This window comes from Glandiceps talaboti, chromosome 21 (genome assembly GCF_964340395.1).
Source record: "Glandiceps talaboti chromosome 21, keGlaTala1.1, whole genome shotgun sequence".
In the NCBI taxonomy this organism is placed as follows: Eukaryota; Metazoa; Hemichordata; class Enteropneusta; family Spengelidae; genus Glandiceps; species Glandiceps talaboti.
This window is the reverse complement of record NC_135569.1, coordinates 8,634,786-8,661,761: the sequence shown is the minus strand read 5'-3', so window position 1 is coordinate 8,661,761 and position 26,976 is coordinate 8,634,786. Positions and strand designations below refer to the sequence as shown.

Below are 26,976 nucleotides of genomic sequence, written 5' to 3'. Positions count from 1 at the left end.
TGTAGTGACGTAATGTCGTTCTATTTGTTTAATCAGATTGGTTCAGTATATACTACTTTACTATAGTGGGTGGAGACAAGACCTATAGAGGGTGGGAACATCTGTTTGGACCCAAATCTACGACTTAAAATATAGATGTGAAAATCAAACTAGTCAGAGATATGTGTTGTTATTCTGAAGATATTTGTATGGTTTGTTCATTTACAATAGTATGAAATACGGAATTTTTTGCATTTTTTTCTAAATCTACTGAAAAACTAATCCGCCCACAGACGGCAAACAAAGAATTTAAGTGATGGCACCTATAATGAGTGATATCAACAGTTAGGTCGATTCTGTAGAGTAACTTGGACAACCTATAGTTATAAGGGATGTCAGTGAATAGCTATTAGTATGTGTCAAAAACAGTTATCCTGTTCAGCGGTTTTCACTACAATCATCAGACAGACAGGCATTCATCAGTCAGTCATTCACGTGAGAGCTTGAACGTAAACATGAAAATAAGTCTGCTCCAAAGTTCATCAAGACTATCTTCGACAGCCATAAATTTATCAATACTAATTTTATCAATAAATACTGAAATTGCCCGAAATGCGACTACTTTCCCATAATTTTATAAGTGTGTGCCATCTTTTTTGTTTGTCATGTGCAACAATCTAAAATTGCCCGCAGTTGGCTAAACGTTTTCACTCTTGAATGCATCCAGAACGTACAACATTCAGACGATACCTGGTGTGGCCTGGCCTGGTCTGCACCTATGTTTTGTGCCGCCAAACTATAAAAACAAAAGTTGTGTCGATCATAGCTAGTGATGGCGCTCACACAATGTAGTTTCTTTTCGTTACATTTGTGGGTTTTTTTTTAATTTGTAAGATAGTCTGAATTACATTCGTTTGAAATTATCAATAACACGAATACACGATTTCGATATATGTATCAACGAAGAGAAAGGCAGAGCGCAGGAGAAGAGGCGCAATGAAAAACGATGGAGAAGAGAGTTACCAAACAAGCAAAAGCAAAATGGCGTATTCCTAGAATTTGTGTTTCGAATATTTTCGGTTTGGGTGTTTTACAAATCTGGGAAGGTATATATTGGTAAGTTGTTCGTTGTACGTAAACTAAACGTACTTTTATGTACAACTCGTTTTTCACAAAAAATAGTCATATGCTGTGTGAGAGTTGATGTTCATGTTCGAAGCCCAGATTCGAAATTGCACAACACTGTCAACAACATTTTTTATGATTCAATGTTGTGCAACATATGTGAGCTGCGTCGGCACTAAAAATACATTCATTAGCACGTATTGCTACATAAAAAAACACCAACAGATAGGTATCACTATTTGATAAAATTTTGTGCTGTGCAGCTATCATAATCAATGTGTAGAATATAACGAACATTTATTTTATTTGGAAAATTTGTACACAGACTAAGGGTTATTATGGCTAGCGAAGAAATTTTAAGTTTCGAAAACGGTGAACCCGACGTCATCATTGAGGAAGAGATCATCGAGAACGAAGAAGGGGAAGTGTTGAAAAGAAAAACAGAAATAACACAACCAGAATTTACAAGAACACCACAGCCAGATGGAAAAATACAAAGTGGTGAGGGATCAGGGAAGAAAAGATCCAAAAATAGGGTATGTACTGTCACAGAAAAAAAGCTTGAGGAGGACATGCAGAACAGTTGATTGCGTGTGTTTGACATTACAAATCTTGTCCATGGAAAATCTTATTCTACCATTCTGCAACATGTTATTGCCACAGTTGATATTTTCAAATTTCAGTAGAAAGACACACCGACAAGAAAGAAATCCTTGTCTGTGATAGATACTGATAGAAGTGGTTTTATTGGATTTGTAAGTAAACAAGACACAACTTCTACTGTTAAGATCTTTATTTTAACATTTCAGCTTCACACAGGAACCTTCATCAGGATAAGAGCACGACTGCTGTGGTATACATGTAGAATAGAATTAGTTTGTTTATATAGTCCTGCCAGTGAAAAATGAAATGATGTAAATGGTTTTATTGTCTAAACACAGTGGGAATTATTGTAAAAATTGATGAGGGTGTATGTTTATAAATGTTGACCCTACTTCCCGTCCACCCCCCCCCCCCCCCAGAAAAAAAAAATACTTCTGAAATAAAAATTTGAGAATCAGTTATACCATACATGATACATGTCAGTTTTGCTAAATGACTAAAGATATGAATGTAAACATTTATTTTGTAGAAACGAAACAAGAAAAAACAGTCTGGTGAAGGGGTAGAGTATGGACACTACCAATACACAGACCTAAAGACCCAGAAAAGTTACCCTGAGGGTGCAACTAGTGATGCTGCAGAACTAGATTCAAGTTCTCATGGTCCTGAGAATGGACCAGATGGGCCAAAGATACAAGAAGGTGAAAATGGAAAACCCTCTGAACAAATACAGACACCAAAGAACCAGGGTCAGAGGTCATCTGGTCAAAGGTCAGCAACCCGACCTCGGTCTGGTAAAGGTAAAAGGTCAGGTCAGGGGACTGGATCACCTCACTGTTTTCCAGGGCAAGATGAAAAGTTTGGTCAACAGCCGGGTTCTTCCTATAATGACAGTAGACAGTATGGGAGGAATGAAAGGAGTGGGTCACCATATAATCATAGGTATGACAGAGGTGAAAGGTCAAGTCAGCAAACTGGGTCACCTTACAATGGCAGAGGTGAAAGGTCAGGTCAGCGAACTGGGTCACCTTACAATGGCAGAGGTGAAAGGTCAAATCAACAGACTGGCTCACCTTACAATCAAAGAAGTCAACATGGTAGAGGTGAGAGATACAATTCTCAGACGTCATCCCCACAGACACAAAGATACCAACAGAATAATCAAAGACAATACAATACACCAGATACTGGGGGAGTATCTAACTCTGCAAAGAAAAAGAAAAACAGACAGCAACATAGATCTAATACACCCAGAAAACTATCAAAGGTAAGAATACCATCATAAATATACCCTGGTAGTATACTTCCTTGCTTGGCAAATCTAGAGTGAAAGACATGTTGTTGTTGTTGTTGTTGTTGTTGTTGTTGTTGTTGTTGTTGTTGTTGTTGTTGTTGACAAACTGTTAATGTAATATGCAGCTCAGAAATGAAAGTTTTAAAACTGTTATTTGTTCAAGAAATCCTGCCAATAAAGGAGAAAAAATGAGGGTCACAATTCCACATTTTTGACAGACAACAAAATGATCTCAAAGTTTATCCATATTAATACTTCAAAATTCTCACCAAACAGTATGTTAAACTCAGTGGGGAAAATATGACTGGTAATCAAGGCGTTGGTTTACTAAGATAGACACAAACTAAATCTATTGTTTTTCAATGTGGTTGATTACACAAGTGGGTGATAGCAGTTCCTCTGTTGTGTGATTCTAATCACCCTATGATCAAGATAGTGTTAACACTGGAAATCACAAAACAGTACACTGCAAGTTTATGGAACTAGGTTCCAGCATATACCCTACACGTGTAGGGTCTATGTTAGTTCCAGCACTGTCCCTCTATCATGGGACTTTGGTTCCAGAGAGCTACCCTGCTGAGACTATAATTAAACCATTATCAATTCAATAGCTTATTACTATATATCAACATGTTGTGACAATAGTTTTAGTTTGTGTCTGTCTTGGTAAACCAAAGACTTGATTATCAAGGTAATAATAGATTGACAATTTCCTTGACTCGAAAACAAGGCGGTGAAAATTTCTGTAATGATTTCACAAGTACAGGAACAAGCTTTCATGACAGCATTGGTGATTCACTCTACTCTGCTTTTTAAACATATTGGTGAATTCAAAATTTTTTTAATTTTCTGATCATTTTCTTCAATACATTGCATGGTAACTCCTCAGTTTTATCCGTGAGTTTAATGGGGAATGCCACTCCAGGAAATAGAGACATTTGAACATGGGTTCTAGAGAGTCATTTCATGATTTTGTATCACCTACAATTATTTCCCGATTGCTGAGGGCTATTGCATCATGGGGGATAATAGGAATACATTATTCAATGGTTGAACATTAAATATTCATGAGTTTAAAATGCTATACACTTCACTGTGAAACAGCTGTTGTAAACATGTAAGTTCTTTTCACAAGTCATCAGATAATACCAATCATGCCAACTTATAAAGTACACGTATATCAATATAAAACAATCTACAATAACATGAATATTCATAATATATCTCTGTCTTGCCATCCTTTCAGCCGTTTGAGTCTTACCTTTCCAAGGAGGACGTGTCTGCTGGATTAAAGAGAGGAGAGCTAATCCAGGGAGCTATACGGATTAATCCCAAGAATTATGAAGATGCATACATAAATAATCCGGTACGGTATCTCCACTTTTTATTTGGAAATTACATGTACTTTAGTTCACAGAGATTTTTCTTGACAGACATCCAAAATGGTGGTCAAAATTACGTTTAAACCTGTGACTAATTATTAAGGAAATTCTCTCCCTCCCTCTCCCCCTCTCTCTCCTGAAACTCTTCTGAGCTCTGTCTCACTCTCTCACTCTCTCTCTCTCTCTCTCTCTCTCTCTCTCTCTCTCTCTCTCTCTCTCTCTCTCTCTCTCTCTCTCTCTCTCTCTCTCTCTCTCACTCTCTCTCTCTCTCTCTCTCTCACTCTCACTCTCTCTCTCTCTCTCTCTCTCTCTCTCTCTCTCTCTCTCTCTCTGTTTGTGTCTCTCTCTCCCTCCCTCCCTCCCTCTTCTCTCCCTTCCTCCCTCATGACAATACTTGCTAGAAATTGATGACATTTTGGTATTCTCACTCAGTGAAAGGTAAGAGCAGAATGAGATGGCACTTGATATCAGTGAAAGCTAGCAGAAGCATGAGATAACATTTTATATCCTCATTAAATTCAAGCCAGCAATGGAATGAGATAATATTCAGTATCCTATCTCAGTGAAAGCTCAGTTTGTGTATTCATTACTTTACAGGAGAACCAAGCTGATATCTACATCTGTGGAATACATGGCAGAAACAGAGCTTTGAATGGGGATGTGGTAGCTGTGAAGATACTACCTAAATCAGAATGGAAAGTATGTATGTAACATGATGTGGTCAAAATCGTGTGATGCCTAGTTGGTAGAAATTACTTTTCTTTGTTTAAGTTTAATTCAAGTGGCACAAGATCAAAATATTTGAATAAAACAACTGTCCAATAGTCTGTAAGGTACGCCATGACAGGGCGCCCTCATACATCAGTCAACCAGTATCTTACAGTCTACTTTCCAATATAATGTTAACATCAATGCATGTCTTCTATAACTTTCACTGCTGCTATTGTTCATGAATGACTAAAGATTGCGTCATATCTGTGTTTCGATCAATTAGTCCAGCTGTGTAAATGGGGACCTTGTAGGACAAAGATTGCTACATGTATGTGAATAATATAATCATTTGTGCTATTATGGGTCTGTACCATTGGTGATATATTTTGTAAATTGTACAGGGCTTTGAGCATAACATGGCAATGTGCTGTTTGCAATGAGTAACACTGAAGTAAAGCACTTTCTGTATGTGCTACACTCATTTATAGCATTCATATTACAACCAGTAACACTGAAGTAAAGCACTTTCTCTATGTGTTACACTTGTTTATAGCATTCACATCAAGTGTAAAAGTATACTGTTTCATTTGGTTTATTTACAAGCACAGCATGTGGCCTTTCTAATGTGGTCAATTAGCAAATGAAACAGTATACTTTCACACTTGATATGGATGCAATAAATGACTGTGGTACATACAGAAAACACTTTACTTTGGTGTTATAGGTTGTATTAGCAAATGAAACAGTAAACTTTTACACTTGATATGGATGCTATAAATGACTGTGGTACATACAGAAAACACTTTATTTTGGTGTTATGGGTTGTGTCAGTATAACTGTATGCACTTGTAGTGAATATGTATGCTTCCTGTGATACATTTGTTATTTATTGCAGGTAAGACACCAAGACTATGAACTATTTAAACAAGGAAAGCTGACAGAAGACATGAATAAACTGACTCTAAAATCTAAACCTGAACCAGGAGAACTTGATGTGGAACGGTCACATCCAGACAGTAGTGAACATGAGAATCAACATCCAACTGATAGTGATGAAACAAGAGTTGCAAACAATTCCAGTGATGCTGAATGCCAAGAACAACGAGGGGACTGTGCTGCTGGTGCTGTACCAGCAGTTGCTAGGAAACTGTTTGAGAATGGAGCTGTTGCTAAGCAGCAAGGTGAAAGGTCAGAGAATGAAAGCATACCTGAAAGGTTTTACCAAAAGACAGGACAAGTGGTGTACATCTTGGAGAAGAAACATTCAAGGGCTGCAACTGGTCATTTAAAACAGTTACAAGAGAAGGTGAGAATAACAATACTAAAGACCCTACACGTCTTGCAATTTAAACATTATTTCTTCACAACTATTGTTCTTATTTTCAACCTGTTAACGTTGTAATCATTAAGAAATGTTGAGGGATATTTTCAGATGGAAAAATCATAAATGTACCCACGTTTTAGAATTTTTCTTGAAAATTTGACCCAATCAGGTAGCAATGGCACTTCACTGTTTACCTTTTTATGTCTTCAGCAGTCATAAACTTATGATACCTATTGTTTTATTTTGCTAGGATACCAAGGAAGCATTGTTTTCACCCATAGACCACAGGATGCCAAGAATGAGAGTTCCTTTAACAGACTGTCCACAGGGATTTACTGTTAGGCCCAGTGATTTTTCTAGTGTTCTGTTTGTTGCAAGACTTATTGATTGGCCACAAGACTCAGGATTAGCAACTGGGTAAGTGACTTCAGAGTATTTCTGTTCAGTACAATGATTGTTAAAGCTGCACTGGCTGCAAATGAACATATTTTTTGAAAATGTTTTGTTAGGTACAATAAATTACTCTTAATATTGTACACCATGAACAGTATTGCATCCCATGTGTGGATAAATGTATTTTTTTGAAAATGTTTTATTAGATGCAAAAACTGACTTGTACTATCGTACACCCCGAACAGTATTGAATCACCTATAAGTGAACGTATTTTTTGTAGCTGTATACTTGATAAATCATATCAAATTGAATTTTTGGGTCCACACCCAAAAATCAGCACCGACAATGGTGATTATGATTTAAACCTGTTGTTGCAAAACTAATGGATAAAATCGACTGTTGATTAACATCTCCAATGTCTGATTATTGTTATTTTAACATTGTCAGTGAGTAGATTGTGGTTGTCAGATCGAAAAATGATACTACAGTTACAAACTAGTGCAGTTTTAACATAGCGTCTGATTCAAAACTAAGCTTTCACTCAAAATTTAAACTTATCACTACACCACATACGGATAATATTGACCACTAATTAACATACACAGTGACATTTTTATAAGTATTAGACCAATTTTTAGAGAAAATATATTTGGTTACTTGATGAAAAAAACATCCCTGTTGCAGCTGCAGTTAACGTTGGTTATGTACAGCCCAAATCTGTGGTACATAACACCATGTTGACTCTATGTTGATACATAGACCAGCCAGATACTAATCCTTGTTGGAAAAGCCACTTTTGAACTGTACTTACATTTAGACTTTCTGTTTCCTTACAAGGTCAATGCATAGAAGTCTTGGTGAGGCTGGTGAAATAGAACCAGAGACGGAAGGATTTCTGATAGAGAATGGAGTAGATTATGCAGAATTCTCAAAACAGGTGAAGTACTAAAAGATTATTACATAATTATGTACCAGAGATTACTTGCACCAGTGCGTGCATATTAGTGGTATATTTTGCACTGTATGTGTAATACCGAAAACATTATTACATATGTACCAGAGATTATTGCATTGATACACTTGCATATTAGTGGTATGTTTTGCACTGCATGTGCAATACCAAAAACATTATTGCATACCTGCATGCAAATGATATGTAAATGAGGGCATACTCATTCATTGTACATGAAAGTGTGGGAACACACTGTCATATTTACTGAATTTGTTGTTTCGGATAAACATATTTAATAACAACAGAACATTTACTCAAATGTTTGCCCAAAACCAAACTTAACGAAAGCACTGGGCCCTTCTCAAGTGAGGGCAGTTATTAAAGTATGGTATATTTTAGCCCTTCTAAAGTACAAATGTAGTTCTGATAGTGAAAAAGTTACCAATAGAATAATGAATGAATGATTGTATTCCAGGCTATAGAGTGTCTTCCCAGGGTTAGCAATGATTCTCCATGGAAGATTCCAGCTGAGGAGATAACAAAGAGAAGAGATCTGAGACAACAATGTATATTTACTATTGATCCTGCCACAGCCAGAGATCTTGATGATGCTCTCTCATGTATACCACTAGGTGGCGGTAAGTACATCTGAATTGACACCCTTTATTTTCACAGCACTTGTACAACCATTTTTGCTGTTGAATAGAGATTATTGTGATAAGAATATCCGTTTATCAGTGGCGGACAAATAAAACTAGCTCTGAAGAACTTATGTTTTTTCACCGATTACACCCTGCTGTTTGCTGTGGTCAAGTATATGTGTAAGAGAATGTACATCCATTTGATAGCAAGATATTCATTGTCCACCACTGAAGAAGTGACGTTCTGATCACAGCCAATTCTAGTCAACAATGAAAATGGCTGAATATACAGTTGTTCGTTTACATTGTGTGTATATACATTCAAGGACAATTTTCAACATGTCAGTATAACCTTTAGCTAGCTACTTTCACCACAAGCATCATCAACTATATTTTAACACTACAGAACCCTATGTTGCTTCATTGTCAGTGTGGCATACTCAAGTCTTGCAATGCAGTGTTCCCTTTAGCTGTCTTTCATGAGAAAAGCCAGTGAAAAGTGCAACAGAATAATCTATTTCATCTCAAAATAATGTCATTTGTTTATCAACCTTATTTTCAGGTAATTATGAAGTTGGCGTTCATATTGCTGATGTCAGCTACTTCTTGAAGGAAGGCACGGAACTGGATGAAGTGGCATCTGAAAGAGCTACCAGTGTCTACTTAGTACAGAAGGTATGTTAGTAAGTTGTTAGGTCATAGCTGCAATCATTGTAACATTTGTTTTTAGTCCCCGTAGAGGTGCTATTATAATGGGCTCCATCCGTCTGTCTGTGTGTACATGGGTGTGTGTGTCTGGGCTCCATCCGTCTGTCTGTGTGTACATGGGTGTGTGTGTCTGTAATACATCATTTCTCAGACATGCAATATCCAATTTCATTCAAATCTGACACAAAGGTGACATGTCATATAGGACATAAAGTAGTCATTTGATCTGAAGCAACAGCGCCACCACATGCCCTTACCTGAGATAACTGCTAGAGGGTGCAACTGGCATTCATCCATCCGTCCGTCCATCTGAATATAATATGTCATTTCTTTGAAATGTAATATCCAATTTGTTTCAAACCTAGCATAAAGGTGACATATCATATGGGATGTAGGCGAGCTGTGCTATCAAATATTCATAGAAACCCAATAGCGACCTTACTAGTCTGTGGGATATGAATCTGGGGTGTGTGTGATGTCTCTGTACACAAGTATAAGAAAGTCTATTACAATATATATTTTTTGTCATCAGGTGATTCCTATGTTGCCACGGCTACTGTGTGAACAGCTGTGCAGTTTAAATCCTGCTGAAGACAGACTGACATTTTCTGTCATCTGGACTATTACAGAGGAAGGGAAGGTAGGTAATCTGTTACTATGGTGATACCATAGGTCAGGGAAGGGTCATGTCACATGATATCTCCTCTGCCAGCTTTTAGAATTCATAATTGTGTTTATGACATGGAGACTGAAATGTCAGTTGTCCTGTAGAGTCTGGAAACCATTCTATCTTTTAAGGAACTGTGTTGACTTCTACAAAGACGTATTCATTTTGTTAAAAGTGGTCACATGGATGAGGATTGGATATTTATTTTGGATTTTTAATTCATAAAACAAGTTTATCATGACTTCCTACTTGAAAAATCAATGTGAAACAACATTGACAAAGTCTGTGTTTGTAACTCAATAAATTGCAAAAGATTAATAAATGTGTAAGATGCTTGTTATTGTACATACAATAACAAACTTTTTACACATTTTTACACTTGATGGTTTCATAAGAACAGTTTTATGGCCTCTTCATGTGTACATGAAATGCCAGGGGAACTTGAAATTTGTTTGTGAATGTGAACTATTATGTGAAAAGATAATTAAAACTGTTCTTATCAAATGATGAAATGTAATGGTCTCTTTACTTCAAAGATGCTGTACCAAGTGGTATTAATCCAATTCATTGGTTTACTTTCCCTGTTTGTAACAAGTGCCACTTGTAAATGCTTGTCTGTCGCTGGTTGTAACATTCTGTTCTGTTTATTGGTTATTTGTAACTGTATTTGTCACTATAATAAACAACTCTTTCTACTACTACATCTGTATACAGATTTTAGAGGAATGGATGGGTCGATCTGTTATTCGTTCCTGTGTCAAAATGACATACCAGCATGCACAGGGAATTATAGAGGATCCGACCAGAGAATGGACAGCAGATGAACTGCCACCCGTGACAGCCAATCATAATATACCACAGATTATAGAGTGTGTACTCAACCTGAATAAGGTAATTCTTTTGAACAGATATTTTTTGGCAAAAATAAATTTCACAGAATTTTTGTTGCAGCCAGGAGACAAATGGAGTACTCTGGAAAAACATTGCTTTGTTTGGTAGTGTCACACTTGGCCTCACCCTTCTTACATGTCAATCTTTCAATTTTAAATCAAAATCAAACTCAGCTGGCATAGGACAGGTTCAAACCCAGACTGCAGTGGTAAGGCACTTGAGAATAGGTTGAAGTTTTTTTGAACAAAGTAACAGCAGAAGTTTAAATAGTTTATTTCTGAGGTGCTTTTCATGTTAATATTTGTTTATCATCTCCACTAGATTGCAGTTAATATGAGAAGACAGCGTTTTGATGACGGTGCTCTGAGACTTGATCAGCCAAAACTTGCATTTACAATAGACAGTGCTTGTGGTCTTCCAAATGGATGTTCTGTGTACCAGCAAAAAGATAGTAACAGGTAAGACAAAAAAATGATTGGCTAACAGGGCTTGAAATTAATAGTAGTCCAGTGTCCACAGACTACCAATTCTTGTCATGGGGCTACCATAATTTGCAGCTGGTAGCCCATGCCCACAGACTACCAATTCTTGTCATGGGACTACCATAATTTACAGCTGGTAGTCTTATGTCCACAGACTACCAATTCTTGTCATGGGACTACCATAATTTGCAGCTGGTAGTCCTGTGTCCACTGACTACCAATTCTTATCAAGGGGACTACCATAATTTACAGCTGGTAGTCCTGTGTCCACAGACTACCAATTCTTGTCAAGGGGCTACTATAATTTGTAGCTGGTAGTCCCATGTCAACAGACTACCAATTCTTCATGGGGCTACCATAATTTGTCGCTGGTAGTCCCATGACACAGACTACCAATTCTTCATGGGGCTACCACAATTTGTAGCTGGTAGCCCACTCAGCCTACCACTTAGTGTGTGTGCTCTTTAGGCCAATTTAACATGCCACTGACGCACACAATTTCTAGTGACACCAAAATTTGGTGTTCTCCTATATCTTACTATGTGGTGACTCACAAGAAATGCCAGTTTTTATCATTTTGACTCCCAGCAACAACAAAATTGGCTATCATTAGAAGGCACACTGTTAGGACTGATTATGCAATGATTTAAAGGATGGAAGTTTTTAATACAAATACGAACATATTTTAACGTACCTTCAGTTCAGGAATACAAGACTACTGGTTACATCCTTGGGCTACCAATTTCTGAAATTGAAAGAGTATATATTTACACTTGATAAGAACATTATAAACGAGTGTGACAAATACAGAAAGTGTTTGACTTCAGTGTTAAGGGTTGTAATAACATTCTTGTTATATTTTGTCATCCCATCCAGACTTGTTGAAGAGTTCATGTTGTTGGCCAATATGGCGGTTGCTCACAAGATCTATCGTGCTTCTCCTGACAAGGCTATGCTGAGAAGACATCCACCACCGAAGGCCAAAATGTTTGAAGATGTTGTGGATTTATGTAAAAGAATGGGTATGCCTATAAATGCTTCAACGGCTGGGGACTTACAGGTAATTTCTAGGAATGTATTTTATATATACTGGTCAGTTCTTTAAGTGATATTATAACAAACAAATATGAAGATATAATAATGTTACAGTAGAAGCGCCCCCTGTAGTCAGAAAATCTATAGTAAAAAAAATTGCAAGAAATATTTACTTGTTTTGAAACAGGCTGTACACCCCCTGTCTGAAATTGTAAAAGGATTAATATGTAATTTAGACCATTATTCTACAGATTTGTTCATAATATTGTGATGTAGTTGTTATATCTTGCTATCACTTGTTATGTTTCCATGTCTTTCTTTTTTTTCACAGACTTCTCTAAGCCAGTACTATGCAGCTGATGAACATTCCAGAGCAAGGTGTCAAATATTGGTCCATTTATGTGCTAAGCCAATGCAGGTAAGCAGACAGTTGTAAAATACGACACTGGTAATCTTTGGTTTACTAAGAAAGAAGCAAGTGGGAGATAGCAGTTCCTTTGTTGTGAATTCTAATCACCCTGTGATCAAGATAGTGTAAACATTGGAAGTCACAAAACAGTATACTACAAGTTTATGGAACTCGGTCAATGAAACTCTGCGATGCCTCCCTACTGAGACTATAATTAAACCAACGTCCATTCAATAGCTTATCACTGTTGTATCAACATGTTGTGACAATAGTTTTAGTTTGTGTCTATCTTAGAAAACCAAAGGCTCAATTACCAGAGTAATATTAGTTCATTTATGTGCCCAGTCAATGCAGGTAAGCAGACATGGACAGTTTTAGTCTTCTCAGAATAGTATTTCTGTTAGCACTAAACTAATATAATTTTCCTATTTATTCCTCTCAGATGGCCAAGTATTTCTGTTACCACTATTAATATTAATTTCCTTATTTATTCCTCTCAGATGGCCAAGTATTTCTGTTCAGGGTATATAGATGATGAATATAACTACAGACACTATGCACTCAATGTTCCTTTCTACACACATTTTACATCACCAATCAGAAGATATGCTGATGTTGTTGTTCATCGGCTATTGGCAGAGTCACTCAGTAAGTTCCTTATTTCTTTTGTCAACTTTTTTGTGGATCAATGAACAACACACACTCTCTGTCTCTCTGTCTCTCTGTCTCTTTGTCTCTCTGTCTCTCTCTCTGTCTCTCTCTCTCTCTCTCTCTCTCTCTCTCTCTCTCTCTCTCTCTGTGTCTCTCTCTCTCTGTCTGTCTCTCTCTCTCTCTCTCTCTCTCTGTCTCTCTCTGTCTCTCTCACTCTCTCTGTCTCTCTCTGTCTCTCTCTCTCTCTCTCTCTCTCTCTCTCTCTCTCTCTCTCTCTCTCTCTCTCTCTCTCTCTCTCTCTCTCTCTCTCTCTCTCTCTCTCTCTCTCTCTCTCTCTCTCTCTCTCACAACCATTGCTCCCATAACTATCAGTAAATATAAATATTATCTCTTGTGTTTTTCAGAGTGTGGACCACCAGTAATAGCTGATAAAAGCAGAATAGAGCTTCAAGCCCAGCACTGCAATGACAAAAAGACTGCAGCTAAGAGGGTACAGGAACTGAGTGGGGACTTGTTCTTTGCAGTCTTCATCAAGGTAATACTGTCTATTTGGTTATAAAGTGATACAAGGCTAAGGTGCCATTTTCAGGAAAAAATTTCCGAATGAAAACTTACCAACCATTTGCATGATAACAATTATTAAATAATATTATATAATTATTCATTTATTCCCAGAAATATAATATATAAGGTACAGTGTACTAATGATAAATGATTACATGATAATAGGGAATGGAGATGAGAGGTAGTTGACAAGCAACTAATTGAGTCCAACCCCATTACACATGTTTTTCAGATGTAGACAAAATACAATAGCTCGGCTTACAAAGCTGTTTCCAAAACACTCAGTTACAATACATAGTTACAATTATGAGCACATAAATTTTCACACATGAAAATAAATGCTTGAAAGTAAATGAAAGGAAATGGTGATGTTGTTTACTGGTCATGAAACTAATTGGAGTAATGACCAACACACACACACACACACAAACAAGACCTGTATGAAAATATTAGAATGTCTATGGCACAAGTTTATTACAATTTTATGTTAATTTCTGTAGGAGTGTGGCCCTGTTGAGGAAGAAGCTATGGTATTGGCTGTTCTTGATCAGAGTTTTGATGTCTTGGTTCTGAAATTTGGTGTCATCAAACGAGTATACTGTAATGTAAGTACCGGCATATCTTAGGCCATGAAGAAACATCAAACTTGTCATATGCCTGATCTGATTATTAGATTAGGTACATGACATATTTGAAGCGTATTGCAATTTGTTGCAGCACCTAATATTGAATTCTCCAGGTAATTAAATTTGACACCACCTGTGATGTGCAATTAATGACAAACTTTTTCTATGTCAAATCTAATCCAAAATAACCACTATTCAATGCATATGTCATGCACAGTTATGTCATCTTTTAAAAGTATGGCTGCAAAGTCAAGATCATGCATCAATCTCATGTTGAAATAATTACATAGACCAAGTCTGTGTTTGTAACTCAGTACATTGCAAAAAGCTAAAATATGTGTAAAATATGTGTTATTGTATGTAATATTTTGCACGTTATTGAGTTACAAATAAGGGCTTTGCATATGTTGTTTGACATTAATTTTTGAAGTAGGAAGCCGTGATGAAATTGTTTTATAAATTAAAAATCCAAAATAAATACCCAATCCTCATCCATATGGTCACTTACACGTCTTTTCCACTTATATAAATAATACCTGGATTTTTTTACTAATTCTTCACAATTTTAGGCACTGCCATTGAAGGAGCATAACTTTTACAAGAACCATAACAACCCATCACTTAGCATAGTATGGAAAGCTGATGACAGACATCCAGAAATCCAACAAACTCTAAAGATATTTACATTGGTTGATGTCATCCTGAAAGCAGATGAACAACCACTGAAATACTCTGTAAGTCAAAATTTTTTTTTTCCAATTTTTTTTTTTAATTTATGTACTAGTATATATGTATGTTCTTTAAATGTATACCTCCATACATGTACCTCTCTCCCAACCCTCCCTACCTAGTGATAATCAGTTGTCAGTAAACATGAATACACGTTACACGAAGATGTCAAGTTAATATTATGTTAATGTATAGCTTCATTGAGTGTTGTGTCGTCTTGAATAAAGTATTGTTAGTTCTACTACACCCTCGACTCTGTTTGACTGAATGGTACACTAGCTACCCTACTTATCTACCTACCTTCTTTCCTCCCTCCCCTACACCTCCCTCTCAACCTCCTTCACCCCTCTCCCTCCTTCCCACCATCACTTTCCCTGACTCCTTTCGTACCTCCCTCAAATCAAAATACATCTTCAAGTGTTGTTTCCACGTGTTCAAGTTTCAGTTGACCTCAGTGCTAAACAAATGACCCGATATAAAACAACTGTGTACAGCGATGAACTATATATGAAAACTTGTCTTTGTTTGATAGCAAAATAAAGTTATTCAAAGATTTGTAAAAAGGAAGTAAACACCTAGAACATTTGCTGGTATTGAGATGGTGAAGATGTAGAATTCAAATTGACTCTTGCCAAGTACCGTTTACCTTTTCAGTTGGGGTCAAACACTCTCAATAAAAAGACATGCGAGAAAAGTTTTCATGAATATGTAAATGTAGTAATACAGAACCCCATGACACGCGAGCGCAAGCGAGGCATACTTGCAGTATTTGCATGAGTACGCTTGTAAAAGTGCAGCAGAAACACTGCAAGCACACGAGTGCAAATACCCCTGAATACCCATACTGCAACTCAAGTGTCACATCATATGTTCTGTTATTATTACATATGTTTATCTGAAACAACAAATTTCCGTAAAAATGACACTGTGATTACACGCTTTTGTGTGCAATGAAGGATCGTGCCTTCATTTGCATATCATTTGCATGCAGCTATGCAATAATGTTTACAGTATTGCACTACTGTGCAAATACCACTACTATGCACACACAACTGTACAAGTAATCTCTGGTACATATGTATTGCACTGCAATGTAAATAGCACTAGTATATGCACACACTGGTGCAAGTAATCTCTGGTACATGTGTAATAATATAAAAGTTTTGCCAGTGACTACTGATGTTTAGGTATGTGTCAATAAATAGTAAAACAGAAGTAATTCTTCGTTACTAAACAAAAATGACAAAAACTAGACACAAGTTTCAGACTATGTTTTCTTTTCTTTTCTTTCAGGCTATTATTAAAAGACCAGATGAAAACTGAATTCAAATTTGGAGTAACTCACAATTTTTATGACGTCTGAAATCACAATGGGTACTACAAAGTACTACAAAGTACTATTCAAAAAATTACAAATGTTTGGTTTTTCACCACCAAAAGTAGAATGTAAGATACATCATGTTGCTCTACCCTCAACATCCTACTACCGGGTTTGCCGATGTATGAGGGCGCTCTACTCTCAACAGTCTGCTATCGGGTTTGCCAATGTATGAGGGCGCCCTTCTACAACGTACCTTGCAGACTACACCAAAAGCAGCTATTTTACATTTCTTTCAAAAAAAATGATGAATTTCTTTTTATGCAGTGCTTCAAAGAGGCAACTCATTTACAATTTTAAAGTAAAAATTACCGCGAGTCATACGATATGTAAATTTAGTACTTTTTATGTTCATTTTTAATACTTTTATGCAACATTTGTGTGAATTTGCATTTGAATATATGAATTTTAGCCATAAGTTTATCAGACTGCATTCAATGGAAATAATTTTTGTTCCAAACAAAGAAAAAAAAACGGAAAAATTCAGTCAATGTAGAACCACTTTCAGTGGTAATTGAAAACAGTGTAGAAAGTTGTGATTAAAGGGGTTCAAGCTGGGTGTATATGTTTGTTGTTGTTGTTTTGTTTTTGTGTTGTTTCTTGTTGTTTTGTTCTTTCTTTGTTTGTTGTTGTTTTGTTTTTGTGTCGTTTCTTCTTGTTTCGTTTGTTTGTTGTTGTTTTTTGGGGGAGGGGTACTTTTTGTGGGATAGTAAAAGGCACTCGTAATCTTCTACTTACTTAAGTATACTTAACCATCAATTCCTTCTGGCGCAACTCAAATCTGGTACAACCTATTTCATATTACCATTCACTGGCTTTGTTTGTTTGTTTGTTTGTTTGTTTGTTACAACCATGTAGACACCGAAATGCATATTCTACACTAAAATAGCAAGATTGCAATTTGTTGTCTAAATGAAATAAACCCTTTAAACACACTACAACTAGACACAGACATGTGGGCACAAATGTTTTGACGTTTGTATTTGATGTCTGTATGGTGGCAGGGTTAGTTCATGCAATGTCGCAAGAAACTACTCATTCAATCTTGCTATCTTAAAGTGTAGAATGTACAGTTTCTTATTGGTTTCTGCATGGTTGTATCAAACAAAGCTGGTGAACGGTAACTTTAAACAGGTTGTATTCAGACATAACATTGTAGTAATTTGATGAAATAATTTAGTACATACTAAAATATCAAGGAAACCGTGTATTGTACTACTAACTGGGTTAACAATAGCAAAAATGATTTTGAATGCCCATCAAACTCCTTGAATTATATTAGAATAGTGTAGACAAGGTTTACTGCAAGTTTTTTTTTTCACCCTGAGTATAAAAAGTTATAAACTCAGCTTGTGCCAAAACTTACGCAGTTATAGTACCCAGTAGCTAATCAGCACTTGTCATGTATGGAGTTATGATGGTGGAATGGTTCGAGTGGCAGGTTTGTAATCTGTACATTGCTGGTCACGGCACTTGAATGGTTAGAGTGGTTGGCTTGTAATCTGTAAATTGCTGGTTGTGGAGTCATGATGGTTGAATGGTTAGAGTGGTTGGCTTGTAATCTGTACATTGCTGGTTGTGGAGTCATGATGATTGAATGGTTAGAGTGGTTGGCTTGTAATCTGTACATTGCTGGTTGTGGAGTTATGATGGTGGAATGGTTAGAGTGGTTGACTTGTAATCTGTACATTGCTGGTTGTGGAGTTATGATGGTGGAATGGTTAGAGTGGCAGGTTTGTAATCTGTATATTGCTGGTTGTGGAGCCATGATGGTTGAATCGTTGGAGTGGTTGGTTTGTAATCTGTACATTGCTGGTTGTGGAGCCATGATGGTTGAATCGTTGGAGTGGCAAGCGTGCACTCTTCAAGTTGCCGGTTTATACCACAGACAAGCCCTTCTGTGTTTACAACTCACCTGTCATGTTTTTCTTAGTAGCCAAAGTCTTTAGGCAAGCATTGAACCATACTTGTGCCCTAGCTGTGTAAATGGAGATGTGGTAGTACTAGCATAGAGATTGCTATGTAAAGTGTCAGATTTGATGTCGTTATTGAGGCAGCAAAGTTTGTATGCTTCTGTGGGAATTGACGTATAAAGGCCATTGTGTCGATATAGGTCCATGCTAAAAGTAATATTGTAATACTTACACTACAAGCAGTGTTGTGACCTAACACTAAGTGATATACAAAAAATTGACATCATTTTAAGTAATACATTTATTTGAATCAATATCTCTCTCTACAATCTCAGAATATTGGTCATTCCAATTTGACCCTAAAATGAAAATTGTCTTTCCAATCAAATTCATATTTGTCGAACTACCTATAGGTAAGGACACTTTGCAGTAGATTTAATTACAATTGTACATGTAGATATTATTATTATTGATAGCTAGCTGTTAGAAACATACATTTATGTAGATAGGACGATAAAAAAATGAACTTTTGATGTCATTTATTAAATTTGAAGTTTTTAATCGACGGAACCAAAATATAAATGTATTAATGTATGTGAATCAGTAATTAATTTGTGGACAAGTCTGCTTTCAAGTTGAAATGCATGCAGTATGCTGCAACAAAATAAATGATTATTAATCTAAGCCTGCACTAGCTGCAACTAGGACATTTTTTTTCATCAAATAACCAAGTATATATTCATTAAAAATAGTCAATTACTTCTAAAAAGACATTGTATCTGTTAATTAGTGATCAGTGTTATCTGTAGGTAGTGTTGTGGTAAGTTTAAGTCTTGAGCGAAGTTCGGTTTTAAATCTGTCGCCATTTTAGATGTCGCCATGTAGTAAACTGCACTATTTGTAACTGGAGTATCATTTTCAAACAACCAACAACGTAATCACTGAAAAGTGTTAAAATATGAGACATTGTACATGTTAATCTGTGACAAAGTAGCTAAGTTCAGAGAGCGTTTAGATTCTGCGTTTAGGGTACCACCTTTTATGGATTGTGCACATTCTTTTACAGGTTTTATTAGCGTTTCAGAATCCCATGTTTCTAAGTTGATTTTATCGTTGAATTCAAAATCCTGCAACCTTGATCCACTTCCAACTTCACTATTGAAAATGTGTCTTCCATATACATCATCTCGTATTACTGGCATAGTCAATGAGTCTTTCAGATCTGGTATTTTTCCACAGTGTCTCAAACTAAAATAGTACAGAAACAGGTTGAAATCATGATCGCCATTGACGGTGCTGATGTTTGGGAGCAATTTGATTTGATTTATCATGTATACAGCTACAACATATATGTTTACCCAAAGGTGATACAATTCTGTTCATGGTGTATGATATTATGAGTAAGTTATTGTACCTAAAAACGTTTTCAAAGAAACCCATTCCAGTTGCTGTTTAATGTTTGTCTGATGCCCGGATCTGAAGAACTACTTTTGTTTTGATATTGACTAACACAATGTGTCACATTATGATCACTCTGTAATATCCTAACCTATCCCAAGTTCAGACCATCACATTGACTTTGACTTGTCTGTATGGTGGCAGAGTTCACTTGGTGGGGGGGGGGGGGACTCTTTTGCAAATTGCCTCAGTATTAGCTCTGAAACTAAGTTTTGTTTCAGCAACATTAGTTACTGGGTAAGGTTTTCTACCATGGGACCGTGAGTTATGTATGTGTCATGTGAATGACTGGTACACAATTTCCTCAGTAAGTATTAATATTATTCCCCAATATTTTTCTTTATTCAGCCACGGAAAATATGAGTGACCTAAGGGGCTTTAGGTCATGAGTATTTTCTGGCTGAGTGAAAAAAAATATTGGGCCAGTAACAGTAATGTCAGAGAAAAATCAGGGACATTTTAACTAATTTTGAACACAGTAGAACCAGTGACGTAGACACACGTTGTTGTGACATAGACGCACGTTGTCATGGCGTAGAATGACTTCTTTTTTTAACTTGGTTTGTGCATGGTATTATGAATTTTACATGACATTGGTTGGTTGGTTGGTTGGTTGGCTGGCTGGCTGAGTAAGTACAGAATCGTTTACTATGTAATACAAGCATGACAATGCTAAAGGTTACCAAGGCATTTGACAATCCAATATGGCCACCATTTTTCAAGATGGCTGCCAACTAGATTCTGCCAAATATGTGTATTAGCCCTAAAACGGATTACATTGTCCAATATCTTTCACCTATAACATTCATGAGTGATAGTAGATGTGAAATTTTTGTCTTTCAAGCTTTTATGTACATTTTAAAGTTTTTTATCACTGAAAAAGGTGTACAGTATTTTATTTTTACTTTTTATGTGTCGTTTTCGAAGTGAACGATGTAAATGTATTTCAACATAAACATGTTATGTAGAGATATTTGTGATGTGAAATTTGTTGTATAAAGATGTAGTGTTAGTCTGTGTGATGATCAAATGAGATCATATTTTTCTTTTCTTTTTAATTTCAAGAAATTTTATTTTGTTGTCATTTGTTTTTGACTAAAGCCATGTTTCTAATACAGTAAGTATGTTGGCATGGTAACACAGAAACTAACAAACCTGTGATAAACTTATGAATTCCAAGGCATCACAGGAAACCTTGCACATCTCAGTGAATTTGTAGTGTTAGGGTGTGGCCATGACATCACAGCTATGCTCACATAGCTGGTACATGGCTGTGGGAAATACCGATGTTACAGCTATGCTCACATAGCTGGTACATGGCTGTTGGGAAAAGCTGTCTTACATCATGGTTGTCATAAAAATCCATGCTGCATTGCCATTTCTCACACCCGTGTTAAATGGATGTTTAATAGCATACGATGGCCAGTTACATATATATCTGACAAATCAAGGTATGTTACAGCTGTGTAGTGCTGGTCAGAGATGTTGCAGAGATATATCACACATAGCTGGTACAGCCACTGTAGCTCTATCATGGCCGGTACAGCTATGAACACAACCTGTCCTATGTGTGTGACATACAGGGATGTCGGAATTTCCCTGTGTGGCATACAATAACTCAGTTATGACCTCTCTGTGTCGCTGTCAGTGCCATTTCCACATAGTGGCACAAGTCAGAAGCTGACTGTCACTGTGGGAATGACACTCATAGTGATACAAATAAAGAAAGAGGTAATGTATTGGGTAATAACCTCATGATATTAGATGTATTATTTTTATCATGGAATTTTTACCTCATTTTTAAAGGTTACTTTTATAATTTCATGTACAATATAGAATCAAGCATTTTTCAAATAAGCTTATATTCAACTCTGAGTCATGAGCACTTGCGATGCTCATCAACGATGTCTTACCTATGCTCATTTTAAAAATGAAAGACCTTTAAATAATTCATATATGTAATGCACTGTATAAATTATCCACAATTACGTCCCCAATAAATTCTTCCTTAGCAGAACAACATGGTTTGCTTTGTATTACATTACATTAGTTCCCAGGTAATGACTACAAGAATTCAATGTATAGCGCCCCCAACGACCGAAATCATCATTCACAGCCTCTGATTTAGCCTTTGTAGATTGGTGCATAGACTGTAGAGTCTATGATTTGTGGAGACATGACAACACATCCCCATCTAAAACAATTTCCTGAATTTCCCCCTTGTCCTTATGTATACTAATGTGCTTGGAACTATATGTTTGATATGTCCAGACAGATAGGTAGACATAGATAGATAGATAGATAGATAGACAGATAGATTAGATAGATAGATTAGATAGTTACCGATAGATAGATAGATAGATTAGATGGATGGATGGATGGATAGATAGATAGATAGATAGATAGATAGATAGATAGACAGACAGACAGACAGACAGACAGACAGACAGACAGACAGATAGATAGACAGACAGACAGACAGACAGATAGATAGATAGATAGTGTACACAGATAGAGAGACTACAACTTATGAAATATGCTAATTAGGACTACATGACAACTGATGGCACATCTTTCGAGACTGAAATAACTTATATTTTGCCAAATTTATCAAAGATTGTATCTCGGTTCAGCTCAGATAAGAAATTTGGTCAAGGACGGACTGGTGAAGTTCAGTGTGTTAAAAGCTGACCCCATTCAAGTGACATAGTATATCACAACCATAGGGACTAGGGTTATAACTTGCTTGTACATGTACTAGAGAACTATAAACACCATATGTGAGGTTGTAATGAAGAACATAGCATAAATACCATCATGGATGCCCCAATAACATTACCTGACTGAGGAAGCAAAAAAAGGGCCTCACCAATTAATGCAGTGAAGTTGATAAATAACCAGCCACTTGGCTGTTTCTTTCCAGTTACTTTATTTTTGAGAGATTATGAAAAAAACAACCATTCTATTCTTGAATATTTGAACCATTCTGTTTCCACGGCTTATATTAGTTGATTGTCTGGTTCGTCCATAGTCTTGGTGTACAGCAGTATATACTGTATGCGTCACAGAGTAGCTCGGACTGTTGGAGTGAAGTTTTGTAGTACGATGCTATAGTAAGGGAGCCGTCAGTAATGACAAGGGGGGAGGGCCGGGGAATTGACGGTGGGTCACTTTTCCAAATCGGTTCTCGGGAGAGGGCGATATTTTATCGCTTCGCCTGAGTACGCGTCACGCGTCATAAAGTTATATATTGCGTTGAGTCGTATTTGGTAATGTTTTACCGACAATATTTTTTTGCAAAATAAATTAGCAACTGCACTGATTCAGCAGCGCATGCGCAACGGTTCGCCAAGTAAACATTCACGAGTGTTCATTAAATGTGTCAATGTCATAGAAGTACACGAATTACACCAGTTTGTGACAAAAATAACTCAGGTATGTAATGTTTATTTATATCACGATTTTATGACATTTATTGTTGCCATTAGAACTTGAAGATGAACACATTTTTATCAAACTAGTATGCCTCAGTGAACTTGTTTTTATATATAGTTAAACTTGACATCCATGGATGAAATTTGACAGGTACCGACTACAGGCTGACCTTGACCCCGATGTGTCCTTAAATGTTAACTAAAATATGATGAAATTCGGTCATGTGTACAAAGTGCATTTAATTTTGTCCGTCTGATGCAAGTTCGTCTCCGGACTGTAGGATTACTACATTACTACATAATGCTACATACTGGCTTTGTATTCACAGCTCTACATACTACTACATACTGATCGTTCTGTTTGAAATAAATGTCAATTGTTACAGTATACTTACGTTTCTTCTATAAGACAAGTTTTGATTAACGGCAAAGACAAACATATCTTTTTATCAACGAATGGTTCGGATTGAATGCCTCGACAGACATCAATATTTAAGGCTATAATATAGTTTAATTATTTGTTTTGTAAGTATTTTCACCTGAGTAGAAAAAAAAAGCTTATAAACCCAGTTTATGTCCCGTTAACAAACACAGCTTCTACTTTTCATTACAGGTTCTGGCGATCGTTAGCAACTGAATTATATATTTGCAACAATAGTAAAATATATATTGAACGATCCGAGGAAAGTTATGGCTGCTGGTAGTAGGGACCAAAACGCACCTGTGACATTTTACAATGCACTGAAGGACAATAATTCTGAAATAGTGACTAATATGTTGTTGGAAGGAACGGTGGATGCCAATATCATGTATATGGTGATGGGGTCGAATTATGCTTACGTGGCTGCAGGGGAGTTTAATCCTATCCTGTTTTTGATGTTTGCCGACACTGAACAAGCTTCAGCAATCGACATTGCCACTTATTTCCAGAGTATAGGTTGTATGAAAGTTCTTCTGCAAAATGGCGTCAGTAAAGACACCCTTCAGAATAAAATACGTCCGTTGTTAACAGCCTGTGAGAATGACTTTGTTGATGGTATGAAGTTGCTCATATCCTACGGTGCAAATCCTAACGTCCAAGACACACACAACGGTATTACCGTTGTCCATTATTGTGCGGCGATGGGAAGCAATACATGTCTACAAGTTTTATTAACGTCGCCATTGGTGATATCTTGTTACCATGACAACACTCCTCTACACACTTGGGCTAAGAGTTGCAAGATAGATGAACATACGGAATATGAGACATTGCGACTACTACTAAAACACGGGTTTGACGTAGATTGCGTTAATAAGAAAGGAGAAACCCCGTTGATGCTAGTTACCTCATTAGATTTATCCGGCAAAGCGAAGGCTCTTATCCAGAAAGGTGCAAGCATCAATGCTGTCAGCTGCATCGGTGAAACATCACTGCACCGTGTGTGTCTTTCGGGTGCCTTCAATTGCATCCCGCTTTTGGTGCCACAAATAGCATCCATCAACGCCACTAACGTGAGCGGTTACACAGCCCTTGATCTTGCGCTCCAGTACCTGTACAGGTTCGGTCCAAGTGAGCACGGCACGCCTAAGTTTGATGCTAAAGTAGCGGTCGCTTGTCTGAAGCTTCTCCTTAATCATGGTGGGATTCCACATGAATTCAACTCACGTCACCTAGAACAGATCGTGCGTAGAAATCCGGACACCATCGATGCATTCAAAATATTTATCAACTCAGTTGCATATTTTGATACTACTAACATCCTCACGACAATATTTGAAGACATGGAGATATTTTCTCAGCAACAGAAGGATATCCTATCTATTCTACAGTTACTGGCTGCTGGTCCTCGCTCACTACGTCATCTTAGTCGCTGTGCAGTTCGTCGATGTCTGGGACCTAGAATATACAGGGACACGACCACATTGCCACTACCGCCTTGCATAAAGATGTACATTTGTTTGGAAGGACCTCTAGAAATCAATTGATAGATATTTTGTTGTTGGGTGGGAAAGTGTACATGTTTTACATTATATTGATTCACTTCCCGAAAATTAATATCTAAGCCCGTCAGGATTCAGTGTATAATGCAATGTTATGGTAGTTTTAACCAAATTTAAATATTATAATTAAAATCTGTTTCAGGCTAAGGCTCAAGTTGTTTTATTTACATATTTCACACCAATACTGCATTCATGATGTGTATTTATACATAACCACACAATATATCATTCAGTTATAGCTCTCTGTCGTTCAACTTAATATTTTCAGTAAACCATACTTTTTTGAATGACAGTTTGAAAATGTCGAATGAATTCCTATTTCGATTTCCTTCAACCTACCCCCCCCCCCGGAATAACCAATGGTAGGTCCCTAAAATGGGGGGCGTGGGGGGGGGGGGTTAATACCTCTGCATGCTCTTTCGGGATAATATATTTAGGTTAATGACGAAATCGAATGAAATACTTCACAGCATTGGTTTACTGTATAAATGTTAGTATACATGTTAAGTGCAAGATTCGTCGTTGGTGGCGCTCTTGTTAACCATGATTACGAATCTTTCAGTCTGAAGTTACCATGGTTACTGCAAATGTAAACTGTTCACATCGTCCAATGTTGTCATCGAGAATAAAGAAGTAATGTGATCACAGGTTGAGATTGTTGGCCCTAAAATAGTTATAAAAATGCTCAAAGTTTCTACAAGTAAAAAAGTTAGAGACGTGAATACAAACGTGTCGAGCGGACACTCCTGTAACCAAGTGATGACACCCTTGTCCCTCCCCTTGTAACGTCACTTCCAGCATATAAATGGAATATTCCACGTTACGCCAAAATGATATGAAGGTCACGTCCTTAGCCATAGAAGCAATTGACCAATTTAAGATAACACTGAACGAAAAGTTCATTTGTCGTTAGTACGCGCTGTTGCTTACTACATACAATATCTTCGGAGCCAAATTTCACCTTTAAGTTACTTTAAAAGAGGTAAGTTAAGTTAATTAAATTAAGTTTATTTATTTATTTAAAAGATATTTTTTATTCCCCCCATACATATTAACGGTTCTCGACTCTGAGCCCACGTATAAAGAAATTGAAAGATTATTTTTGTTGTAAAAACATTTAATATTACATCAGGATTAATAACGCATGTTTTAGTAGACAACACAACAGAAATCGAGTTAAGTCTTTCACCATGTCATGTGTCCAATAAAAATGTTACGGAACGTTTCAACTTCTGACCCACATTACTAATTTGATATTCGATGACTGTCCATAACTTGCTGCAAAGAGTACGCATGTGCAATGTGGACTTCACCTGTTCTCGTCAAATAGTAATGTTTTTTTTTTTATATTTTCGCAAAAATCACGGTTTATCGTGTCTACAGTTGCCACATAGAGAGAGGTGTGTTTTGACGATTTCTTGACTGGACGGTCTGGGTCATGTTTACACACCTGTCCCAGTATACAAATGACCCTGACCTTAAATTTTAAGTTGCTATCCCGTTCACATGAACGAGACAATGTCAAATTAGGGACTGTTCAGTTTCTTCGGCGCGGGGGAGGAGTTGGTAAATTGATGGGGGTTGGAGTCATCCTGTGTTTTTTAAAAAATGAAATGGGGAGGGGGATCATTGTGTTTTTGACG

General features: G+C 36.8%; 2 protein-coding genes across 2 annotated transcripts; both read left to right on the top strand.

Annotated features, from left to right (window-relative positions):
• Positions 1-1,031: 1,031 nt before the first annotated feature.
• Positions 1,032-17,251, top strand: LOC144451090 (DIS3-like exonuclease 2). Its single transcript, XM_078141861.1, has 20 exons — positions 1,032-1,095; positions 1,430-1,640; positions 2,237-2,974; positions 4,248-4,367; positions 4,981-5,082; positions 5,990-6,400; positions 6,669-6,835; positions 7,650-7,749; positions 8,240-8,402; positions 8,968-9,080; positions 9,646-9,753; positions 10,495-10,671; positions 10,993-11,129; positions 12,030-12,213; positions 12,520-12,606; positions 13,098-13,245; positions 13,653-13,783; positions 14,313-14,417; positions 15,008-15,172; positions 16,461-17,251. Exons 2-20 carry the CDS (start codon positions 1,443-1,445, stop codon positions 16,488-16,490), a joined length of 3,384 nt encoding a protein of 1,127 aa, XP_077997987.1. The 5' UTR covers positions 1,032-1,095; positions 1,430-1,442; the 3' UTR covers positions 16,491-17,251.
• Positions 17,252-24,040: 6,789 nt separating this feature from the next.
• LOC144451813 (ankyrin repeat and SOCS box protein 16-like) lies at positions 24,041-25,318 on the top strand. Its single transcript, XM_078142715.1, has one exon. It carries the CDS (start codon positions 24,041-24,043, stop codon positions 25,316-25,318), a length of 1,278 nt encoding a protein of 425 aa, XP_077998841.1.
• The last annotated feature ends 1,658 nt before the right edge of the window (positions 25,319-26,976 follow it).